General features: G+C 36.7%; 2 protein-coding genes across 4 annotated transcripts; both read left to right on the top strand.

The window, feature by feature from the left end:
- The first annotated feature begins 5,392 nt into the window (after positions 1–5,392).
- On the top strand, positions 5,393–8,796 carry LOC112169052 (probable mitochondrial import inner membrane translocase subunit TIM21). Of its 2 annotated transcripts, none has more exons than XM_024305994.2 (9): positions 5,393–5,539; positions 5,644–5,753; positions 5,843–5,908; positions 5,993–6,011; positions 6,659–6,822; positions 7,231–7,412; positions 7,528–7,576; positions 8,083–8,202; positions 8,339–8,796. In XM_024305994.2, the coding sequence occupies exons 1-9, from the start codon at positions 5,536–5,538 to the stop codon at positions 8,507–8,509; spliced, it is 885 nt and encodes a 294-aa protein (XP_024161762.1). In that variant the 5' UTR covers positions 5,393–5,535; the 3' UTR covers positions 8,510–8,796. The 2 variants fall into 2 exon arrangements, with proteins under 2 accessions (XP_024161762.1, XP_024161763.1); XM_024305995.2 differs by having other exon boundaries at positions 5,843–5,913.
- Positions 8,797–10,626: 1,830 nt separating this feature from the next.
- On the top strand, positions 10,627–23,791 carry LOC112170156 (myosin-6). Of its 2 annotated transcripts, none has more exons than XM_040508289.1 (39): positions 10,627–11,006; positions 11,882–12,010; positions 12,187–12,330; positions 12,521–12,666; positions 12,760–12,916; positions 13,075–13,133; positions 13,244–13,403; positions 14,047–14,196; positions 14,285–14,421; positions 14,519–14,665; positions 14,768–14,869; positions 15,314–15,371; positions 15,459–15,560; positions 15,825–15,862; positions 15,967–16,093; positions 16,204–16,374; positions 16,465–16,596; positions 16,691–16,800; positions 16,901–16,961; positions 17,610–17,787; positions 17,906–18,111; positions 18,315–18,434; positions 18,649–18,747; positions 19,482–19,694; positions 19,884–20,023; positions 20,214–20,346; positions 20,461–20,505; positions 20,602–20,676; positions 20,918–21,088; positions 21,254–21,400; positions 21,528–21,716; positions 21,967–22,092; positions 22,214–22,284; positions 22,368–22,467; positions 22,556–22,612; positions 22,730–22,786; positions 22,872–22,952; positions 23,066–23,148; positions 23,278–23,791. In XM_040508289.1, the coding sequence occupies exons 1-39, from the start codon at positions 11,004–11,006 to the stop codon at positions 23,390–23,392; spliced, it is 4,539 nt and encodes a 1,512-aa protein (XP_040364223.1). In that variant the 5' UTR covers positions 10,627–11,003; the 3' UTR covers positions 23,393–23,791. The 2 variants fall into 2 exon arrangements, with proteins under 2 accessions (XP_040364223.1, XP_024163103.1); XM_024307335.2 differs by having other exon boundaries at positions 20,593–20,676.

The raw sequence follows: 23,791 nt of genomic DNA, 5'->3' as shown, positions 1-23,791 counted from the left end.
GTCAAGGGTTGTCAACAATCACATATAACAATTAATTGCAAAATAAATCCTAAGACCAATAAACATGTTATTTCTCTTCAAAATCATAACACATCGAGTCCATCCTTTCATCATCCGGGTTGGAAAGATATTAGGCACAACTTATTTTCACCAAAACTAAAAAACAAAGAAACAAATTTTATTTTATTTTAATAGGGTACCCTAGCCCTCACCTCCACACTTAAAACCAACATTTTCCTCAATGTTAAAATGATAAATTTTGTAAACATCACAAAGAAAAACATCTCCGCTCTTTAGCTTCTGCGTTCTTGTAATATAAATCTTCAAAATCCGGCAGGTTGTCAGTAAGCTGCCAGGGGATTTTGGGGATTGTGGAGGAATTCAGCCCCATTGATTTTTCGAAACGCCTCATTCAGAAACCCCAACAAGGAGTTGACCGCCGCTGAAGCACAACCCCCAAATTTTAGAACAACCCTATCATCTTGCTTCAGGTATTCGAGCTCAACGAACAGTTTCAACGGGCTGTCGGAAACAACGATTTTATACTTTTTGTCGAAAAACTAATTGTTTATGATTTCTACTTTCCGTTGATGTGAACTGTATTGGTTAAACATATTACTTTCCGAGACTCGTCAAAGGTTGTCGACTTCCTCCCGGTTGTCAACAATCACATATAACAATTAATTGCAAAATAAATCCTAAGACTTGTAAACATGCTATTTCTCTTCAAAATCATAACACATCGAGTCCATCATTTCATCATCCGGGTTGGAAAGATATTAGGCACAACTTATTTTCACCAAAACTAAAAAACAAAGAAACAAATTTTATTTTATTTTAATAGAGTACCCTAGCCCTCACCTCCACACTTAAAACCAACATTTTCCTCAATGTTAAAATAATAAATTTTTTAAACATCACAAAGAAAAACATCTCCAGCTCTTTAGCTTCTGCGTTTTTGTAATATAAATCTTCAAAATCCGGCAGGTTGTCAGTAAGCTGCCAGGAGATTTTGGGGATTTTGGAGGAATTCAGCCCCACTGATTTTTCAAAACGTCTTATCCAGAAACCCCAACAAGGAGTTGACCGCCGCTGAAGCACAACCCCCAAATTTCAGAACGACTCTATCATCTTGCTTCTGGTATTCGAGCTCAACGAACAGTTTTAACGGGCTGTCGGAAACAACGATTTTATCCTTCTTGTCGAAGAACTCCTTATTTATAATTTCTGTCTTCCGTTGATGTGAACTGTATTTGTTAAACCTATTACCTTCCGAGAGTTGTCGAATGTTGTCGACTACCTCCCGGTTGTCAACAAGCACATGTCACAATTAATTGCAAAATAAATCCTAAGACCTATAAACATGCTCTTTATCCTCAAAATCATAACACATTGAGTTCATCCTTTCATCATCCGGGTTGGAAAGATATTAGGCACAACTTATTTTCAGCAACACTAACAAACAAAGAAACAATTTTTTTTTTTAATAGGATACCCTAACCCTCACCCCCACACTTAAAACCAACATTGTCCTCAATGTTAAAATGATAAATTTTGTAAACATCGCAAAGAAAAATTCAAGTCTGAAGAAAGGTCGGGCGAATGCCTAAAACAACTAACAACTAATGTCAAGAAAAGTTAAAGAGTACTCACTTGACCGATGCGAAGTTTAGTACTTTTTCACATTAACCCTTGAACAACCATTGCCTAATAAACTACTACCTAAATCTGAATTAAATACCTAATGAACAGCCTACATAGTACATACCAAACAGCTAAACAACTAAACAGGGAGACAATATCCTGCATTCAAAAATTGCGCATGATTTCACAAAGTTGCGCATGATTTCAAATGATGAATTCAAACGACCTATTCATGTGGTTTTGTTTCATAATTTTCTTATGGATTAGAGACTTTCTTTCACATAGCCACATATATCATATTCGTAATTTAAATTACTTATTCATCATATTTATTTAGTATAATATCTTTGTTAATCTCTTGATTTTGTGTAAAGGTTGAATTGGATGAATTTTTAGTAATTAGAAATTTCAACCTATGAATCTGGTACCAAAGTTAGTTTCATTCCTTCAAAATAGAATCGTTGTTTCTAATTACCTGATACTTATATTGCTTTAATATGTCATACCTTTGATTTAGATGATTGTTTTTGTAGTTTTAAATTAGTTGTATTGTTTCTGTTCATAAACTATAGTATTGACAATTAATATACCTATAATTTAGATAATATATTTCAGATATATTATATATGTAAATTCTAATAGAGTTTTACCTTTGAAATAAGTTTATGTAGGTACTTTACAATTTTATAAGGAATCACAACATGCAAGGCACTAGTAGTTGGGAGATTTTTGAAGACTACATTGCAAAGTTCTAGTCGAGATGACGGATGAAGTGTTATAATGTTTTTTATATTAGGTTTGAAAATGTAAAGTTTATATTTCAATTGTAAAAATAAATTTAAAATTGTGTATTTCAATACTGGATGAACATCATTTACGGTTGTACTCATTGTCCCCAGTTCAATAAATTTTTAGGTTATCATTAAAAAAGAATATGTAAATTTTTTATCAGCTAACCCGTAGACTATAACAGAAATAATAAATGAGTGGGCGCTTTAGCCCCCACCTGTTACAAGGTGGGTCTACCAGTGGAAGAGAGGAAGGGTAGATATAGAGAGAAAAATAAAAAGAAACTAAAAGTTGTAGTCTAAATTTTAAAAGAGGTGCAAATACTAAATAGAGATGTTTAAATAGAATATCATTTATTTTATACTGTTTGACACGCAAGAGACACACATATATAATCATTTACCTTCTTAATATTCACCCATAAATTACCTACTCGATTAATTAGGTCTCTGATCCACGGGAGGTCCTTGGCTAGCTCCGTTAGAGCAACTTGAGCGGCGGATTGCACCGCTGCCTTGCGATTGATGAACTTGCCATGTTGCACATAGTGGTATTCAGTTTTGTTGATGACTATTACGGTTGATCTTAACAAGGGGCTGCCACGACATTGTTAGAGCAGGGTCGTCTTGATATGAAACAAGGCCTAAGGCGAAATATTAGAAAACCATTCTTAGCTCTTCATAAGAGATCAATCCATTGTGTTTCAAATCTAGAAATTGGAAAAGAAAACAATTTTATCGATTGAGAGACAATAGATAGGCAAAGACTAGAGCAGAATTGATGAGAAATTTCAAGTAGTTCGTGAGCCAAATTCACACTTTTTGACTAAATGGATAATATGAAGAGAAGGTTGTTCATTTTTTTTTCCATGTTCTATTCCCTACAGCTAACAAAAGGCAAAAATATTGAGCTTTGTTAAACTAAAGCATTGAGTTTCTTTAGATAATCTGACTATGTGAAGGTTTTATAAAATCTTATCTCAAATTAGGATAATAAAATAGGTTAGTCAATCTTAAGAAGCCTAAACTCTTATCTTACAGAAAAATATGATACGAGGTCTCCCAAAGCTTGAGGTCTAAGGCGATTGCCTTGGTTGCCTTGGCCGAGGAGCGGCTATGTGTTGGAGTTCCGATGTAATTACGTACTTACGTAGAGAGGTGGGTCAATTTTCATAGTGTGGCAAACCTCTTGGAACTGGTTCTTGAATACCATGCTATTTGCTATTGTTCGCCATTCTGAAACAAACTCGGGCTAAGCTAGAGAGAGACGTTGGAGGAGGAGGAGTAGGATGAGTTTTAATACAAGATAAATTTGAAAAATATTGATATGATTAATGTATTGCTCTTGTAAATTTGGTCAAACTCGGTATCGAAAATTTTATGTGATTTTTTGTGTTGAGTTTGCTTAAAATGGTAAGGCTTCAGTGACTTCAGTCTTCTGAGAGAAAAAGCTGGTCCGACCTTCTGTATGAGTTGTAGACCACTACCACAGGGTTGAAATGGGTTTGTTAGCAGATCAAATGTGTAGAGAATCCCATAGAACTTTAATATGAAGAAAGAGCCAAAGTATATATAAACGTGATGTTAGGTTTAGTTCATATCCCTCCTTAGTGGAGATATTTTGTATAACATGAATGCATGGAATTGATGATTTGTGCATTCATAATGACAATTTATGCATGAAAAATTGATGCATAGTCAAGTGCATGCATTTAACGTAAATGCATAGTCAAATTCATGCATTTGGAATAAATGTCTGGTTAAATTCATGATGGTTCTACTCTTCCTAAAGAGTTAATGTGGAAGCTTATCGGTTCACCCATCAAGTTGATATAGAAAGGTGGGGATGTAACTCACATAAAAAAAAAAAAAAAAAAAAAGATATAGAAAGGTCCCTACACATTCCTTGAACAAAAGTTTATTGGAAGACTCATGAACATGGAAGATTCATAACGGAAGCATGTGATCAGATTGTGGTGCACGTGAGCACACTAATTAAGGCCTCTAGAGTCTTCAATCCCTGACTATAAAAGGATGTGTCTATCAACCATTTGGAGGTAAGAGCGATCACAAGAAACATACATCAATTTCAAGAGTCTTCGTGTATAGAGGCAGGGGGAGTTGTGTTCAAGAGCATGTATATATAGATCTTGGGTTGAGGGAGGGTATATAGAGGCAGTCTTGGGTTGAGGGAGGGTGTATAAAGGGTATCCAATTGGCTACAAATGGCTTGAGTTTGGCATAAACTTGAGTGGTATAACCTTATAGTTGTGTAGTTCTCTCATTAGTGGAAGTGGAACTCTCCGAAAACGTAGGCAAAGATATTGGGCAAACCTCGTTAAATTTTAGTGTCTTTATTGGCTTGCTTATTTCTCTTTTTATCTCTACTATTAGTACTTGCATGGCGGGGGATTAATTTTCTAACATGTGCTGTAGTTTCCGATGATCCTAACAGAGCTTGTTTCAATTAATTATAAAACACTATACAGATGGACATATATCGATTTACTATACAATAATATAATCGATCACTTCATTAATGTGATAATATTGCATCGATGTAATTTTTCACAAAACCACCTAGATGTTCATAAATACTCACTACTTTTTTTTTTTTGAAAGGTAATGCTCACTACTTGCAACAAAAGAAATTATGTTTGCATCTTCAAAATTTGATGCGTAGATGCCATGGGAAGCTAGAAAATCACAATACGAAATAAGTATATATATATATATATATATGTATATTATACTTCAGTACTTTCTACCAAATATTGAATTCTGAAAAGCAAATACAGTTTTGGTGACTTCGACCCTAAAAGTAAAAATTAAACGATCAAAGAAGGTCATCGAATTTAGAGATTGAAACCGAAAAAAAAAGGGGGGAGAGAGAGAGAACTTCCACAAGCACAAGCCACTATGAAGGCCCATCAAGTTTTGATGTAACCAAGGCCCATATAAGTGCCAAACGAATTAAAACCGACCCGAGACCATGATCCATATTCCATAGCAACCCCCACCGAAGCTCCAGTTTAAGGGTTTTAGAGGAGGATTGAATAACAAAACCTAGACTCTCAACCCTCCCCACCCACACCGAACAATCATGGGTATGTTTCCATCTTTTCCGATCCCTCAAAGGGTTTTGACTTTTTTTGAATGTTGAAAGGGTTTTGTTGACTCAGCAGATGCAATGCTTCTTTTTGATTCTCAGGTTCATACAAGTGTGCTCTGCAGCTATGGAGGAGAAAGCAATCAGATTTAGTTGGGGTTTTGCCAAAGATTTCAAGGGCCTTCCACACCCAGAAGGCAACTTCAGATCAGGTATCTATGATTTCTGCTTCACTAGTGTTTCTAGCTTTTTAAAGGCTTCAACTTTGTGAACTGTGGAGTTGGTGTTGGCAATGATGCAGCTACTGGGAATGGTGCAGTCTGGTGTTGCAAGGCAGTCTACTGCTCACTCAAGTCATTTGACCAGGGTGAGGTAATTTGTGATATATTGGTTTTCACTAACCTCTTGCTTTTGCACATTGTAAGCTGATTTTTGTTTTTTGATTCTGCAGCGCATAGTTGGAACTGATGGTTAGTGATTCCTATCACGTACTCTGTTTTTGTTTATTGCTTATCCTATTAAAACCAGCTTCTTCTTTTCTTTAATATCAAACAGTTTGTTGTCGCTTCTTTTATGGAGTTTTTGTAGTTGAATGTTGATACTGCAACGATTTGAATGAATTAGGAAATGTGTGGTGGTGGGGGGATTCGGACTATCTACCTTCTGCAGGATGGTTTTTCTTTCCTCATAGGTCCAGTTTTCATAGAATTGCGGGATGTGATAGAATTTAATGGAGTTTAGTGGCTTTTTCTTAAACCAAACCATCTTATATAATTACAGGGATCATTTGTTGTGCCTCCAAAACATTGAACTGACATTGATAGTTTGAATCTTGATGACTTGTTAGTTTCTATCTGTAGTTTAGGATGTTCACATCTCTTTCACACTCTCTTAAACTGACATTTATGCTAGCAGATTGACTTTCTAAAATTGAATGTGTCTTAACATAGGGCTTTGATAAAGAAAGGTGATAAGTTCAACTTTTGAAGGGTCTGAACATGCGTTGGTGGTTTGGAAATCAATCAATGAGATGAACTGAGCAATTAGGAAAGTAGGCATTTGCATCATTGATTGGTTTATTATTTGTATCTTATTTTGATGAAATCATGTTTGGCAGAAATTTCGGTTCTGTCTGGAAGGAATTTTACTAGAGAATTAATCAATACTAAGTGGGCTCCATTACAACTTACGAGAAACTATGGAGCAAACAATGTTGTTCCTCGCTTTAGTAGAACCATGTCTTCAGAAGCTTCACAGAATCCGCGAAGAAATCGATCTGAGGTTAGAGTCTGAATCAAATTTCTAAAAGTTACATGTCCATTCTATTCTGTCTTCATATTTGTAGATGCATCATTAAGCCATGCAAACATCATCTGTTATTGATCTATGTTCATGTGCTTGATCAATCATATGCTGAATGGTACCATAGAAATCTGGTTGAAATATGTTAAACACGTGTCATTATCAATGTGAGGAAAACAGGGTAATTCTTGTCATTTCTTCAGATCAAAGTTTTAAAACCATCTTCCTGCTTGGGATTCTAAGATTCCGTGTGAATGTGTAAACATTAAGATAGTTGTATCAGCTCCTCAAAATAACAATCTCTTGCTCTGCGCATGAAATTGCTATTCTCTCTTGATAACGTTTAAACTTCTACGGTCTTAATTTCTCAACTATTTCCCCTTGCAGACTAAGAAAGACATATCCACTGTGGAGGAGCCTTTTGATGATGCTCCTACGTACAATATCCCTCAGAAGCCACTGACATTTGTTGAGGGGGCATCCTATAGTGTTGTCATTCTTATCGGGTTTGGAATTGCTGGCTTGGCAGCATATGCCGTTTTTAAGGAGCTTATTTTTGAACCAAAAGAGTAAGTGGAACAACATATCTTATTTAAATTTCCTAGTTAAAATAATTGTCATGGTTATAAATGCTGTTCATTGTTCTTAATTATCACTGTAATTTGACAACATGATCATTCACAGGTACAAAATCTTTAACAAGGCGCTTAAACGGATTCAAGATGATGCTCAGGTTGGTAAATCTTTTTGTCCTCCAAATTTCATGAACAACATATCTTTTAGGATTTAAGATGATTTCCTAAAAGGGGTTTGCACGTATGTGTGCTGGTCTCTGGTGCCTTGTGTTTTCTGATGGATTTTCAGTTTCCTTTTAGACATTACTTGCATAATTTGTGCATTGTGTGGGTAGGCAGAAGCCTAAAAAGCAAAAAGTAGCATTTAAGGACTTAAAGTTTACTCCCAGTTGAAGCAAAAGGTGCCACTAGTTAAATAAGCACTCATCTAGTGTTAAATCTAATAGTATTTAATATATGAGCTACATACTTAAAAGACATAATCAACGTATAAATGAAGTGAATTCTGCTTTGGTGAGAATTCCACTTAAGTTTTTATACAGTACTATCATGGCATTGGAAAACATGATTGGTGGGATGGCCAAGTCAAATCAATGTTGCAGCATATATATTATTGTGGCAATACAGTATCTCATATTTTGTTACTTTGATTGTGTTTCATTAGGTTAGAATGAGGGTTGGATACCCTATTACAGGATATGGTCAAGAAAGTAGAAATCGTGCTGCTCGACAACGCATTCCAAACAGAATGTGGACTGATGAAGATGGTTTAGAGCACGTAGAGGTGACTTCCTTTTCTAGCATGTTGTGTTTGTCATTTGTCATTTTGAGTTTTGTAATTGTCCAAAATCTGTCTATCCTGAACTGCTATCTTTGGACTAGAATGCTAATTTCTGGTTTGTATGCCCAATTGAATGTAGGTCAATTTCTATGTCCGTGGGCCGCACGGAGCTGGGAAAGTATTCGCTGAGATGTTCAAAGACGTAGACAAGAGGTGGAAATACACATATCTGGTTGTCGAGACAACATCACCTTCCCAATCACGTCTGATCCTAGAGTCCTATCTGCCGGACTACAAGCCAGCCCCCTAGTCGCTCTTCAACAAGGTGTAACAAATTCCCTAGAGTTTAGTCCTGTTAATAATCCCTCTCTCATCTTTTCCCCGTAATATCCTGGAAAAGGGTTAGCGCTGCTCTTCCCTAACTCTCCCAGAACAGTACCGAGCTTCAACTTTCGAATCCCCCGTCTTTATTTATCAACTCACGTGAGAAAGTCAAGAGTACGTTTTTGATACACAATGACTCGTTATTTTTGCATATTGTTGTTCAAGTGGTTTGGCCTTTTCAATTAGAGAACGTGCATGTTGGTGTTTTAAGCAGGTAAACGCTTTGTTCATTCCTACTCAAATTGCGCTACAAGTTATAATAATCATGCATTCATGCTGTCGCGGGCATTTTTGTCATCATTATAGTTTTAAGATTACGACCTTAATTACCCCAATTTGGTGTTAATCACCACATAATTAGTTTTTTTTGTTTTGTTAATTGAAAAAGCATAAATGTGACAGCTTCTTTTATATGATTGCAAATCTCCAATTTGAGCCCCGTGAGTCATGGCGGTGGATTGCACTTTTGGGGTACCGCGTCCCCATCAACGGCCTTAATTGCACCGCATTATTTCTCCTGGGATCTCCACCGTCAACTTGATTGACCCCATTAGGTAGACAATGAGTCGCTTTGCACGTACAAAACTAAACAGATTGGGGCCGACACGCGCGGAAGAACGTGCAGATGACTTGCCTCAATACTTCAACTTCAAATACACGGTCTTGTTCCTCACGCGCTCTAGTTGTGTAGAGAGTTCGTAATGTGTGTGGACACGGTGGGTTAACGGAATAAACCGAAGTGAGCGTGGTTGATTCCGACATCCTAAATTCGATGGTCTACGTGGCCCCTTCTTATTGGCCTCCTTCTTTTACCATTTTACCATGTGCTTTTTTATTAGCGGATATTATTCCTCCGTATATACTCTTGGATGACGTGTTTAGCTTAGGTATATTTGTGTATTTCCATAACTGCCCAGGAAGCTGGGATGTTATTACGAAGGTAGCCTTGTGAATTTTTCAATGGTCACGTTTATACAATTTTAGACGCAATAATTTATCACTAAAAAAATTGGATTGCATTTTTGCATTTACACTGATGCACGTCACATTGAAGACTTTTGGGATTCCTTCCTTGGACCTAATTAAGGACATAGAATCTTGTATGTAAAGGGTAATTACCATGTTAAGTTGAGATAGTGCCATCAAGCAATAATGAAAACACCAAATTACTCATGGTTAACGATTGATTGAGGGTTTTTACCTTACAGTGATTATTGTATGATTACCAACTCGATATGGATATCGTGTATTGAACAATGACTTGCACATAGCATATTTTGTCTTCTTCCATTAATGGATAATTTGTGAACAACACATTTGATAGTGCATAATAGTTGAACATGAATTCTCTATATTGAAAGTTCTCATAAACAATGATGTGCAGCCATATATTTGTTTTTACATAAAATTATTATTATAACAAAGAGTTTGTAACTTGTGAAAGTTAAAGAGTATCAAAGAACGAATTGGCATTTTCAATGTTGCCAATGCCAAACAAACTTTGGAATTTTTTTTTTGTACTACACAACAAATTCAAGATTGTTCATATTCAGTGTTTTTTCTTTTTGGGGCCATTTATGTTTATAATATGTGCTAGTTTCATAGTAAAATGTACAATGCTTCCAATGGGTAGTAAAGACTAAAACAATTATTAGAATTTCAATTTTTATTTTTTCTAAAATCAAATTAAAAAAAAGAAAAGAAAGTGGGACAGAAAAAAATAACTTTACAAGAAGAAGACCTTTAACAACTGGAAAGAAAAGGAACAAGAAACAAGTTGACATTTTTTTGTAAACCGTACTTCAAAGTGAAGGTCTTGGAGTTTTACCGCCCTCCCAAGTTCGAGAATTTAAGGTCCCTGAAGACTTGGGACAGCGAACAAAAGAAAAGACCGTGTCTTTGGAGCCAACTGCCAGAGATTCCGTTATTACCCTCGAGATCCGAGGGCATTTCCGGAAACGAAGCCATGGATTAGGCGTTTAATTTTTGTTAATTAAATTCCAAATATGAAACAATTTAGGGTAATAAAGGCTTGGAATTTAGACCCGAAAAGAAAAATAAGACCAAAGTCCAAGCAAGCAAGGCTGGATAGAGGAGAAGCAGTAAAACAAAGCAACTAAGGAAACAAAACAAAAGAACAGCATCTTGTGGGGGTGGCTTAATCTCTTGTTCAAGTTATTTTGGACCTGTTGAAGGGTTTAAGCTTCTCATTTCTCTCAAATCAATTCATTGTTTTTTTATTCTTTCCCATTTTATTGGTTTTTGGATTGGTTTGGGGGGAATAGACCAGGTAAAGATTGGAGCCTTGGAGGGGCAAAGTTTGAAGCTTTGAAGGGTTTTGGTGCTGGGTTTGAATGGTTGTTATTGGAGTAGATCCAGAAGCAAAGCTGTGTCTCTGATCCGATCAGTTCTCGGCGTGAATGGTATTTTTTTTGTCATGTGTTTTTTGTTGTGTTTTTGATTTGTTTCAAGTTCTGGGTTGTCATAAAAAGTATGGAACTTGTTTGTGAATGTGAGTTCTTGATGATTACCTTGCCAATGGTGTTTATGTTGTTGGTGGACTGATCTGTGTTTGGGATCAAGCAGAAGAGAGATTTGATCTAGTTTAGGACTAGAGTTTTTAGAAATGAGAGGTTATAACTCAATGTGATTAGTACTTTTGGGATATTTGTTTGGGGGCTTGACTCATGGGTTGAATGGTTCAGCTTCCCTAGGCTGAAATGGCGATTGGTAATGCTGCAGATTCATGACCACATCCAAGTTTGTGATGGCAGTGGAATTGGATGCCCGTATTCGAACTTAATGGAATGGTGGCTTTTTATGCCATTGAATTTTTGATTCAGTTCGAACTTTGAGCGTTCAAGGCCACGGCTTATGCTATGCTGAAAATCTAGCTTATTAAGTTCCACATTCTCAATTTTTCTAGCTTATTTACTATTGACTTGATATAAACCTTGTATACTCCTTTCCCGTATGAGGGTTTAAGGGCTTTTTGTTAATTAATGCAATGGGATGTCGGATTTGTTTACATTTCCTTACGATTTGGGATTGGCATTTTGTATTTGCTAGTGTGCATATGCTGATTCTTCTGCTTAGTTCAGTAAAATTTCTTGGTATTGAAAACAGAGAGTGTTTTAGCTTTGCTATTGCCAGGGGCACTAATTCTTGGTTGTCTTTAAATGTTCACTGAATGCTTTTTACTTCTAACTATGATAACTCACTTAATACAACTGCAAGTCTGCAACAAACAAAACAATTCAATTTTATATGTTAACTGTTGACACTCTTTGCTTGGTAGGCTGCTACTGTAAGTCCTGTGGTTGGATCTCTTGTTTGGGTGGAGGATTCTGAAGAAGCATGGCTAGATGGTGAAATCGTGGAGGTTAAAGGTGAAGAGATCAAGGTTCTCTGCACTTCAGGGAAGACGGTAAGTGCATTATGAATTATACTACTATGTTGTGCATGCCAATTTCAATTACTTATGTTCTATGCTGAATGTGGTGCACAGTTATTTGCTTTGAGTCATCTTTGCAATTGTATACTTGATATAACTGCCGACTTTTCATTCCTCACTAATCCCATTTTTTTCATGTGAAATTGCAGGTTGTTGTTAAAACTTCCAATGCCTATCCCAAAGATCCTGAAGCTCCACCATGTGGAGTGGATGATATGACAAAGTTAGCTTATTTGCATGAACCAGGAGTTCTAGATAATCTAAGATCAAGATATGATATAAACGAAATATATGTAAGTATGCATAAACAAAAAATTTCTTCTATTTAAATATTTTTCCTGTATATATTCCATCTAGTTTTGCTAGTGGGGAGGGAGCGATAAGGTATATCCTGCATGTTTGTGATGCACAGGCGTGTGAAGTTCCTTTCACTTGTTTTATTATGTGAAGGGTAATTGTCTGACATACTGAGTGGGCTTCCAGACTTACACAGGGAACATTTTGATCGCTGTGAACCCTTTCATGAGACTACCTCATCTTTATGATAGCCATATGATGGCACAATATAAAGGGGCAGCCTTTGGTGAGCTGAGTCCACACCCCTTTGCTGTTGCTGATGCTGCATATAGGTATGCTGTCATATCTCATTGTAGCTTGTCTATATGGTCTCTGGTTCTCTCTTCTTGCACATTGAAGTAAAATTCCATTCATTTTGGTTACAGACTGATGATTAATGACGGAGTAAGTCAGGCGATATTGGTTAGTGGTGAGAGTGGAGCTGGTAAAACAGAAAGCACCAAATTGCTTATGCGGTATCTTGCTTACATGGGAGGGAGAGCTGTTGCTGAAGGGAGGACTGTTGAGCAGCAAGTCCTGGAGGTACGAAGGATTGAACCTCAGTTTGTGTGGCAAACTTAGATGAGAAACCAGAAAGCTTGTCATATTTTATCATGTTTATTGGTCGACAACTTTTTTCTTTATAATTTTGAAGTTTATCCATATGACATGAACTCATTTTGGTTTTCTTTGATTTTCAGTCCAATCCTGTTTTGGAAGCATTTGGTAATGCAAAAACTGTTAGAAACAATAACTCCAGGTGGGATGATCTTTATTTAGAACGTTCCCTTTCCACACCCTAATTTCTGCATACTACATGTTTGATTGGGATATGCATTTATTTTGTGTTGTGTCTTGCTGTTGCTACAGTCGTTTTGGTAAATTTGTGGAGATTCAGTTTGATCAGAGGGGGAGAATATCTGGAGCTGCTATAAGAACTTATCTGCTCGAAAGATCACGTGTTTGTCAGGTGTCCAATCCTGAGAGAAATTATCATTGTTTCTACATGCTTTGTGCTGCTTCACCAGAGGTAATGAATCTTGGCTTCATATGACTGGACTACCTTTACAATAGTCAGGAACCCTACGTGTTACACATTTGGTCCTAGTGTTTCTGTATCCCTTGGCATTTGAATTGATTTTTTTTTTTCTTAATTAATTGAGTCTGCCTTGAGAAAAGATCTAAACTATGGATTCAAATACTGAGAAGAGTTTGAATGCCCTCTCTTGATTGAAAATTTCATTTCTTGTAATGAATTACACCCCATGCATATTTTTATTTTCAATTTTTTTGTCATGACATGCACATTAAAACCTCAGAGCAGCCAACATTGATTTTAGGAGGTCAGAATTGTGATATGATATTAGAATTTTGTATTCTTTACCCAACCAAATCCTATGGACAATGTAGCATTTGCCTAAATCTTTTAAGACCATGTATGGATTATGGAACATTTAAAACAAAAAAAAGTATGGATTATGGAAGCTATATGTTTAGAATATCTTATTCATATGAGCCATCTACTGAGCTACATGTCAAATAGCATTCTAGTGTTTTTCACTCTCTCTCCCACTATCTCTTACAATCAAATTATGTCCATCTAGAAGCAGATACACTCTTTTCTATGTAATTATCATTTTTTTTCTTTACAACTTGTTCTCTGTTATTTGCAGGATGTTCAGAGGTACAAATTGGGACACCCAAGAACATTTCATTATTTAAATCAATCAGATTGCTATGAGTTGGATGGGGTTGATGATTCTGAAGAGTACAAGGCAACACGGAAGGCAATGGATATTGTTGGAATAAGTACTGATGAACAGGTACTTTTATAGGAGGTAGCTTCAAGTGATAGGAGCCTTCACAAATAGCCTGAACGTTAATTCTAATTTTTATTTCTACTGCATTTAGGATGCAATATTTCGAGTTGTGGCAGCAGTTCTGCATCTTGGAAACATTGAATTTGCAAAGGGAAAGGAAACGGACTCGTCCATGCCAAAAGATGAAAAATCTTGGTTCCACCTGAGAACTGTTGCTGAGCTTCTAATGTAAATATTCTATTTCATTGACCCATTAGAATACAATGCTCTTAATTTAAGTCTGGCTCTCCATGTGCTTCATTAAGTAATGCAATCCTATTTTCAGGTGTGATGTGAAGGCACTGGAAGATTCTCTTTGCAAACGTGTAATTGTAACTCGTGATGAAACAATCACAAAGTGGCTGGATCCTGAAGCCGCAGCTGTCAGCAGAGATGCTCTGGCCAAAGTTGTGTACTCCAGGCTGTTTGATTGGTAAGTTTTTATATAATTATAGCTTGATAGAAGCTATATTACTGTGGACCTTTTCTTTCGCTTGCTCTTTAATTGCTCTCTCTCTCTCTCTCTCTCATGCAGGCTTGTAGACAAGATTAACAATTCAATTGGGCAAGACCCCAACTCAAAGGTTTTAATTGGTGTTCTGGACATTTACGGATTTGAGAGTTTCAAGACCAACAGGTGCTTAAACAGTATGCCTTTTGTTTTTATCATTTATGATTTTTTTTTTGTCAAGTGCTTAAACATTCCCCTCACCCCAGTAAAAGCACGTGTTTTAGATCTGAAATAGTTGAGGCAGCCCTATCATCTCCCATCAGTTGTTCAAAGTCACTAAGAAAAAAAGTCATTTCTCATGGTTATACTGGTCCATTGAGCTCCAGTGAACGCATTATGTTTTCCTACCCAAACTTATTGAGGATTGTAAAGTTATTAGAGTTTACATTTACTCTTCCTACTTTGTTGGTGCTAGCATGGGTTGACTGGAAAACCACAGTATGAGAGCAAGATTTTGGCCCTACTTTATGTGAAGTTCTAAGATGCATAATATAGTTTAATTGACATTCGAGTTACAGAATGTGACCCTAGTTTAAAGAGTTGCTTTCTGGGTTCTTTTTTCTGATGCAGTTTTGAGCAGTTTTGTATCAATTTGACGAATGAGAAGCTTCAGCAACATTTCAATCAGGTTTGACTGAAGAGGCTTTTTATGTTCTCTAGTATCCTTGGAATATCTTCAGTACATCTATATTGGTTGCATCTTTTTATTTGGCAGCACGTTTTTAAAATGGAGCAAGAAGAATATACAAAAGAAGAAATTGATTGGAGTTACATTGATTTTGTTGACAATCAAGATATCCTAGATCTAATTGAAAAGGTTTGTACTCTCTAATTGTGCATGGAGTCCTGAATAAATTTTCCTTCATGATATTTTCTTGACAACAGTTTACCATTTTCAGTGTTGCAAGGTAATTCTGTTTTCATTTGTGTCACTGTTTAACAGACATTACCGCCAAAAAAAAATTACTTTTCGCTAAATTGAAAATTGAGTGAATATACTGCAAAATAGTAAATGTGTATATTTTATTGATGATTCTATTTAATAAAGTTATAATTTATATGTTTTGATATCCGATTTCAGAAACCTGGTGGTATAATTGCTCTTCTAGATGAAGCTTGGTAAGTGTAGTACTTCAGACCTTTTATAACACATGGGAAATCAATCACCCATTGATAGATTGACATTTTTGCTGGTTTGATAACTGAGTCTTGTTTTTTTGTAGTATGTTTCCAAGATCGACTCATGAAACATTTGCCCAGAAGTTATATCAGACATTCAAGAATCATCAACGCTTCAGTAAACCAAAATTGTCACGGACTGACTTCACAATTGGTCATTATGCTGGTGATGTAAGTATGCTTTGTTTGCCCAAGTGTTATGAGTACTTTTGGTTTTAGTTTGTTGTATGCTTTATTAAGAGTTAGACCCAACTAGTAATAAGGTTTGATATAATTTCCAGGTCACTTATCAAACAGAATTGTTTCTGGACAAGAACAAGGACTATGTGGTTGCTGAACATCAGGCACTTTTATGTGCTTCCAAATGTTCCTTTGTCTCAGGCTTGTTTCTGTCTTTAGTTGAGGATTCAGCTAAGTCGTCAAAGTTCTCTTCTATCGGTTCTCGGTTTAAGGTCTGATTATTTTAATATTCTTTGAAGGTATATAATTGGTTTATATCTTTACTTGTGTTGGTTATGATACCTCATTTGTACTTGATGCAGCTACAATTGCAACAATTGCTTGAAACTCTCAGTCACACAGAGCCACATTATATTCGCTGTGTAAAACCCAATAATGTTCTTAAACCTGCAATCTTTGAGAACAAGAATGTTTTGCAACAACTACGGTGTGGGGTAAGAGGGTGTTATATTCAGATTACTTTTTTTTCCCTTTTCTTTTTCCCATGTTGTATTAAATTTCCTGCACTTATGTATGGTCTCAATTCAGGGTGTCATGGAGGCAATCAGGATAAGTTGTGCTGGATATCCTACTAGAAAACCGTTTGCTGAATTTGTAGACCGATTTGGCCTTCTTGCACCTGAAGTTTTGGATGGAAGGTGCTTTTCTTCTTGGCTGGACTTTGTTATGCATTGATGTAGTGTCATATCAATAGAGGTGCTAACTTCTTTTTCTTCTACTTATCTTCTTCCGTTGTAGTACTGATGAGGTCAATGCTTGCAAAAGACTTTTAGAGAAGGTGGCCTTAGAAGGCTATCAGGTAATGATTTCTTGATGATAAATTTTCCTTAAAACTTATTCTCACAGTTTTCATCTGTCACTCGAGTTTTTGCTACATAGTTTCAGTGCAAATTACGTTCAATCTTGTAGCTTTTTAATGTCTTTGTATATCTTGGCTTAGGATTTTTTTCTGAAGATGTGTCTGATTATTGATTATTATTGAAGTTATTATAGTTGTCTAGCCGAAATGTATTTCCTCTGCCTAGAAAATGGCATATGTGTCATAACTCCTTCAGCATAAGGAAGGAAGGCTGGCTGCTAGTTATGATCACCAGTTGGTTGTCGGCAGGTCACACATTCACTTCACTGCATCCAACAAGCATGATTTTTTTTAATGACTCCAACACATAAATGATATGTCAAGTTGCAAATAAGTTGTTGGTCATCAATATTGCGTTGTACGATGATGGACCAAAAAACACTGTTTGCATTTTTATTAGAGTCCATGTCAGTGATCATAATGCCATTTTGCTAACTGGAAGGGCTAGAATATAGGTTTCCATTAAATGGAGTCGTTATCATTATTGGTTCCTTTAGTTAAGATAAGTTTGATACTTGATTGCACATGCCATACATTGATTTTGTGTTTAAATTTTCCAAATCGATCTTAACTTGTTCATGTTTTCAGATTGGTAAGACAAAGGTCTTTCTTAGAGCTGGGCAGATGGCAGAACTGGATACTCGTAGAACCGAGGTCTTAGGACGATCTGCTAGTATCATTCAAAGGAAGGTTCGATCTTATTTGGCTCGAAGAAGTTATGCCAAACTTCGTCTTTCTGCAATACGCATTCAGTCGGCTTGCAGAGGTAAGGTTTCTAAAGATTACAGATCTTGAGTTTCAAAGCTATATTACTGTGCTTCCTTCTACTGAGACCTTGAGATTTTTTCATAATTGTCGTGTCACATGGTTTGTGTCAATTGTAGGACAACTTGCTCGACATGTTTATGAAGGTTTGCGGAGAGAAGCTTCCTGTCTGATGATCCAAAGGCATCTGCGCATGTATTTTGCTAGGAAAGCTTACCAAGATTTGTATTTCTCTGCTGTATCTATTCAGACAGGCATCCGAGGGTTGACTGCTCGTAATGAGCTACGCTTAAGAAGGCAGACTAGAGCAGCAATTATCATCCAGGTATAATAATTCATTGACAAAATAGATCATTGAAATTTGTTTTTTTTCCCTGGCAAGTGGACCTTTTATTTGAAATGTCAATACCAATTTTGAACTATCTGTGAACGGTTCTTTTAGTAGTCCAATTGTGCCCTTCAATATCGAAATATTTTGGTTTCATGTAATTTTCCTGAAGATATTTCGAATTATTTTGGTAACTGCAGAGCCACAGTCGCAAATTTTTGGCACGTTTGCATTATACAAGGACAAAGAAAGCTGCAATCACCACACAGTGTGCTTGGAGGGGAAGAGTTGCTCGTTTAGAACTACGAAAACTTAAGATGGTAAATTTATCCTTTAATTTTCTTCTCACAGCTGTTCTTATGCTAGACCTCTGTTCAACATCTTACCGACTCCAAAAGTTTTGTGATAATGTCTTGTTTTGTTTCTTTCATTATGTGGTCTTTCCAAAGCAGATAAACTGTTGAGTTTGTCAATTTTTAACTTTCCGCAACTTGACTTTTGATGATCTCATTTCTTTATGGTAAAATTATACAGGCTGCAAGAGAAACGGGAGCCCTCCAAGCTGCCAAAAATAAATTGGAAAAGCAAGTTGAAGAATTGACATGGAGATTACAACTGGAGAAGCGCATGAGGGTATGCATGGCTATGAATTTACTGCAAGTTGTGATACTAGAAATGCAACTACTCAGAATGGTCTTGCTTGATTTTTAATTATTACTATTGTTCTTGATTTAGGTTCTTTAACTAAGGATAATGTGAAATTGTTGCATGCTATCTGTTGATAAACATTTAGTGTTGGTGAAGAGTGAATAGTGAAGTGGAAAGACCTTATTCTTTGAGCTTCCATTGTCTATGTGTCCCTTCCTGGTGATATATCAGAATAAACCTGTTTTTTCTTTCCTTACCTCCCCCCCCACAAAAGACTTGTGCAAAGGTTTCCAAAACTCACCTTCCAGAAACTATTGTCACAGGAAGGGAAAGTTGACCAAAGCTGCCCAGGGAAAAAGGGAAAAAATAAATTTATTAAGAAAAAAAAAATCTGGGTATCGCAGGCCGGGCCATTACCATTTGGCCTGATGGATAGTACCTCAGTTCACTGCACCAAATGCTGCTGTTTATCCCCCTCCCAGTCTTATTCCTGTGGGAGGTGGTGTCACTGGGGGGGGGGGGGGGGGGGGGGCACAACTAATCTGCTAATGATTTTTGTTGCCACCGTGTGTTTTGTGGTCATGAATAATGTATCCAGCTTGAAAATGCTGTGTTGGGAAAATCAAACAACATATATTGGGACAAAAGGACAATAAATGTGCTTTCCTTTATGACTTTATCTATGATGTTTTCCATTTCTAATATTTTGCTGCTTCTAGGCCGACTTGGAAGAGGCTAAAACACAAGAAAATGAAAAACTGAAGTCTGCTTTGCAAGAGATGCAAGTTCAATTTAAAGAAACTAAGGTGATGTTTGAGAAGGAACGTGAGGCTGCAAGAAGAGCAGAAGAAAAAGTCCCAATAATACAGGAGGTTCCAGTTGTTGACCATGCCATGATGGACCAGCTAACGAATGAAAATGAAAAGCTCAAGGTAAGGTGGCCAGAAGTATAGAATGTACAATTTGCTGAAGAGTATTCTATTCTTTTTGTGAATCTGATGCCCTATTGAGAGAGTACAGTTAGTTTGGGAAAATGAACTCGTCCATTTCTGTTTTTGTTGATGTGATTCTAACTTCACATCCCTATTTGCTGAGGTGTTGCTCCTCTGATATATCTGCAGGCTTTGGTGAACTCACTTGAAAAGAAAATTGATGAAACAGAGAAAAAATATGAAGAGGCAAACAAAATTAGTGAGGAAAGGTTGAAGCAAGCTTTGGATGCAGAATCAAAAATACTTCAGTTAAAGACTACCATGCAAAGGTTCTTTCATTACCCTTCTTTTCTGTAATAGGCTGACACATGGATTGATTTATGGTCCAATTTGAACGTAATTCGGCTTTGTTACAGATTTGCATTTAATTTGCTACTAGTCATGCATTCGTGCTCTCTCTGCATCTCCCTTTCCTGTCCCAGTTTGTGTCATAGTGATTGATGTTACTTTAATTTGTAGGATTCAAGAAAAATTTTCTGACATTGAATCTGAAAACGAAGCTCTTCGTCTGCAATCCTTACAAAGTACGCCTGTTAAAAAGGCATCAGAGCATCCACGTATTCCACCTATTCCATCAACTCCGGAAACTCAGGTTATCCCTTTCCCCCACACCGCACGTGCTTTCTCTATCTATCTATCTCTCTCTCTCTCTCTCTCTCCTCCCATTCTCGCCATTTATTTATTTATTATTATTATTTTGTTGCAGAGGTTGGAAAATGGTCACCACTCTAGTGAAGAAGACGGAGCCAATGTAACTTACCTTTACTTTTCTTCATTTCCATCAATCTTCTTTTAGCTTTATTGTATTTTCTGGCAGTTGAACGAGTTGTCTTTTCAGGAATTACAGAGTGCAACACCTGTGAAGAAGTTCGGCACAGAAGCTGATAGCAAGTTGAGGAGATCTATGGTTGAACGGCAACATGTATGTTCTTAGTAACACAAGAATATTTTCATCTTGTCTTGCCCCTCCCCCCTTATTTTCTCACTTGTCTTTCTTTTTTCTGGTCAGAGGTTAAAGTTTCACTAATGCATATTTCCTATGTCTTGCCTTCCTCTAGACTCAGCACCTGAGCGTGCTCTGTGCACTGGCTGTGCCTTTTCCCTCACTCCTTCTTTCTTAGTAGGCGCCCTTCATTAACGCATTGACTTGTACTTTTTCACAGGAGAGTGTTGATGCTCTTATCAAGTGTGTTGTGAAAAACATAGGATTCAGTCAGGGAAAACCTGTTGCAGCTTTTACAATCTACAAATGTCTTCTCCAATGGAAATCTTTTGAGGCTGAAAGAACTAGTGTCTTTGACCGTCTCATCCAGATGATTGGTTCAGAAATTGAGGTACCTGACTTAATCTATGTGTTATTATAGGAATTGATTTCTGAACTGAAATGTGATACTTGAATCAATGTTTTTGATCTGTACTTGTGATAAAAATTCAAAGACAAAAATGATCATAAAATGTTTAACCGACCAACATTGGTCATATGTCTTGATTGATTCCAGAACCAAGACAACAATGACCACATGGCTTACTGGTTATCAAATACTTCGGCATTATTATTCTTGCTCCAACGAAGTCTGAAGGCTGCTGGTACAACTTCACACCGGAAACCACCTGCTCCAACATCTCTCTTTGGGAGGATGACCATGGTATCAAAAATCTTCTCACTATATTATCTCTCCTTTTTTTTTTTCTTTTCTTTTTACACTTGATATGCATTATAACAAACTTATCACAGATGTCACTCTTGTCCTTAATATGGTTCTCTAATCGTAGGGTTTTCGCTCATCCCCTTCTTCTGCAAATCTTCCTGCACCTGCACTTGATGTAGTACGCCAAGTGGAGGCTAAGTACCCAGCATTACTTTTCAAGCAGCAGCTTACAGCCTATGTGGAGAAAATATATGGCATACTTCGAGACAATTTGAAAAAGGAATTATCATCATTGCTTTCTTTGTGTATCCAGGTATACTGAATTCTATATAATCTCTGTGTGATTGGGATAAAGGTGTTGATCCTGCCAAAGGGGGCTGTGGTTGTGATACCATCTATAAATTCATTTGATTGAATTATGCGACTTTGACTTTTGAAGCTCTTTTCTTGACTATTGAATCGTAGATTGTCGTTTTCATTGAGTTCCTTTGTCCTATGCTTTGTTTTCTTTTCTCTTAATAACTTTGGTTTTTTTCCTTTCTGTTGCTACATTAATGGTATAGGCACCAAGAACAGCAAAGGGTGTACTAAGATCTGGGAAGTCGTTTGGTAAAGATTCTCCTGCAAGTCACTGGCAGAGCATTATTGATAGCCTTAGCACTTTCCTTAGCACCTTGAAAGAAAATTTTGTAAGAAACTTATAGTACTTTTGTTTGACTATGCTTTACCAATTGATGCCACTCTCTTTATTTGGTCTTATTCTTTTCTTCGTCTTGAAGCATAAAATTGATTGTGGTATTGGGGTTTCAGGTGCCTCCTATTCTTGTCAAGGAGATCTACACTCAGACTTTCTCATATATTAATGTGCAACTCTTTAATAGGTAATTACTTCTTTCTTCTTGGCAATTGTATAACTCCTGCTGAAATAATGTTCAACTATACTGATCATGCTTTACTTTTGCAGTCTTCTTCTACGCCGTGAATGCTGTACATTCAGCAATGGGGAATATGTCAAATCTGGATTGGCTGAGTTGGAGCTATGGTGTTGCCAAGCCAAAGAAGAGGTCTTTTTCCGTTCTTTAACTTAAGCACCTGCACAGATCTCTAGTGTTTTTCTGACTTTCATGACTCCTCCATCTCTTTGAATTGCAGTATGCAGGCTCATCTTGGGATGAACTTAAGCACATAAGACAAGCTGTTGGTTTCCTGGTATGTTTTTTATCAAAATATCATAGTATTTATCATGTGTTGCACTCGGGTCAATTTGGTTATTTGAGATCTGATACATATACCAATTAGTTGATGTTAATTCCCGTTGATTAACAGGTCATTCATCAGAAGTACAGGATTTCTTATGATGAAATTATCAATGATCTGTGTCCTGTGAGTCTCTCTCTCTCCACCATATTTTCCACACAATTCTCTTCCTCTGTTTTTCTCACACATATCAATGCCTTGGTTTCTTCAGATCCTGAGTGTTCAGCAACTTTATAGAATATGCACTCTCTACTTTGATGACAACTACAATACCCGAAGTGTATCTCCAGATGTAAGTTTGTTTATGGATTAGGATGATACCTCCTTAGTTGCAGTCATTGGATGCATATAGTTGTTCAGTGAATCTGGGTCCTTAGCAGTGGCTGTTTTTATCATATGTTACAGGTAATATCCAGTATGAGAATACTCATGACGGAGGACTCTAACAATGCTGTCAGCAACTCATTTTTGTTGGATGATAATTCTAGGTTGGGATCCCTTCTATCATTAATATGCTGTCGCTGATGGAATTCCTATATGTTTTACTGTAAATGAATTTTTCATCCCAGTTTTAGTTATAAAGAAAACTGGTTACTAAAACATGCTTCTTCATACAGCATCCCTTTCTCGGTTGAAGACCTCTCTACTTCCCTGCAAGAGAAGGATTTCACCGATGTCAAACCAGCAGACGAACTTCTTGAGAATCCTGCCTTCGAATTTTTACACGAGTAGGGCTAAGGAAGCTCAAGTTTTTTTTTTCACAAGTTAGGCAGTAAATCAAATTAGATTGCATTTGTTGTTGTAAATCTTGTTTTTTTTTTTTTTTTTTTTTTTTTCTGCTTTTAAGCCGTTTTATATCCATGCCCCTTCTGTTTATTCTTTCATTGTGGCATTCAAATTGTAAAGTCCTCATCATTATAAGGGGCAACAATACATAGAAGTGGGTGTGTGTTTTTTTTTTCCCTCCCGTCTTGTTTTGTCTGCCATTTTGCGGAGCAAGACATAGGAAGTCCGGTATAGACGAATGTCCTGTGGTGGCTGAGCTATTGCTGTCGCCACCAATTTTCGTTGTACAAAAAGAAGTATATATACAACATAAATATATATAATTTTTTGATTATTTTGGCCTCA

This window comes from Rosa chinensis, chromosome 6 (genome assembly GCF_002994745.2).
Source record: "Rosa chinensis cultivar Old Blush chromosome 6, RchiOBHm-V2, whole genome shotgun sequence".
In the NCBI taxonomy this organism is placed as follows: domain Eukaryota; kingdom Viridiplantae; phylum Streptophyta; class Magnoliopsida; order Rosales; family Rosaceae; genus Rosa; species Rosa chinensis.
The sequence above is the reverse complement of the archived record's forward strand: the minus strand, read 5'-3'. Positions and strand labels throughout refer to the sequence as shown.

What these genes read in the sequence shown, in the direction of transcription:
- LOC112169052 (XM_024305994.2), top strand. An exon ending in AGAAGGCAACTTCAGATCAG is followed by an intron (nt 5,754 to 5,842) that starts GTATCTATGATT and finishes GCAATGATGCAG; the next exon opens with CTACTGGGAATGGTGCAGTC. An exon ending in CTTATTTTTGAACCAAAAGA is followed by an intron (nt 7,413 to 7,527) that starts GTAAGTGGAACA and finishes GATCATTCACAG; the next exon opens with GTACAAAATCTTTAACAAGG.
- LOC112170156 (XM_024307335.2), top strand. An exon ending in TTTGTGCTGCTTCACCAGAG is followed by an intron (nt 13,404 to 14,046) that starts GTAATGAATCTT and finishes TGTTATTTGCAG; the next exon opens with GATGTTCAGAGGTACAAATT. An exon ending in TTGTTGGATGATAATTCTAG is followed by an intron (nt 23,149 to 23,277) that starts GTTGGGATCCCT and finishes TTCTTCATACAG; the next exon opens with CATCCCTTTCTCGGTTGAAG.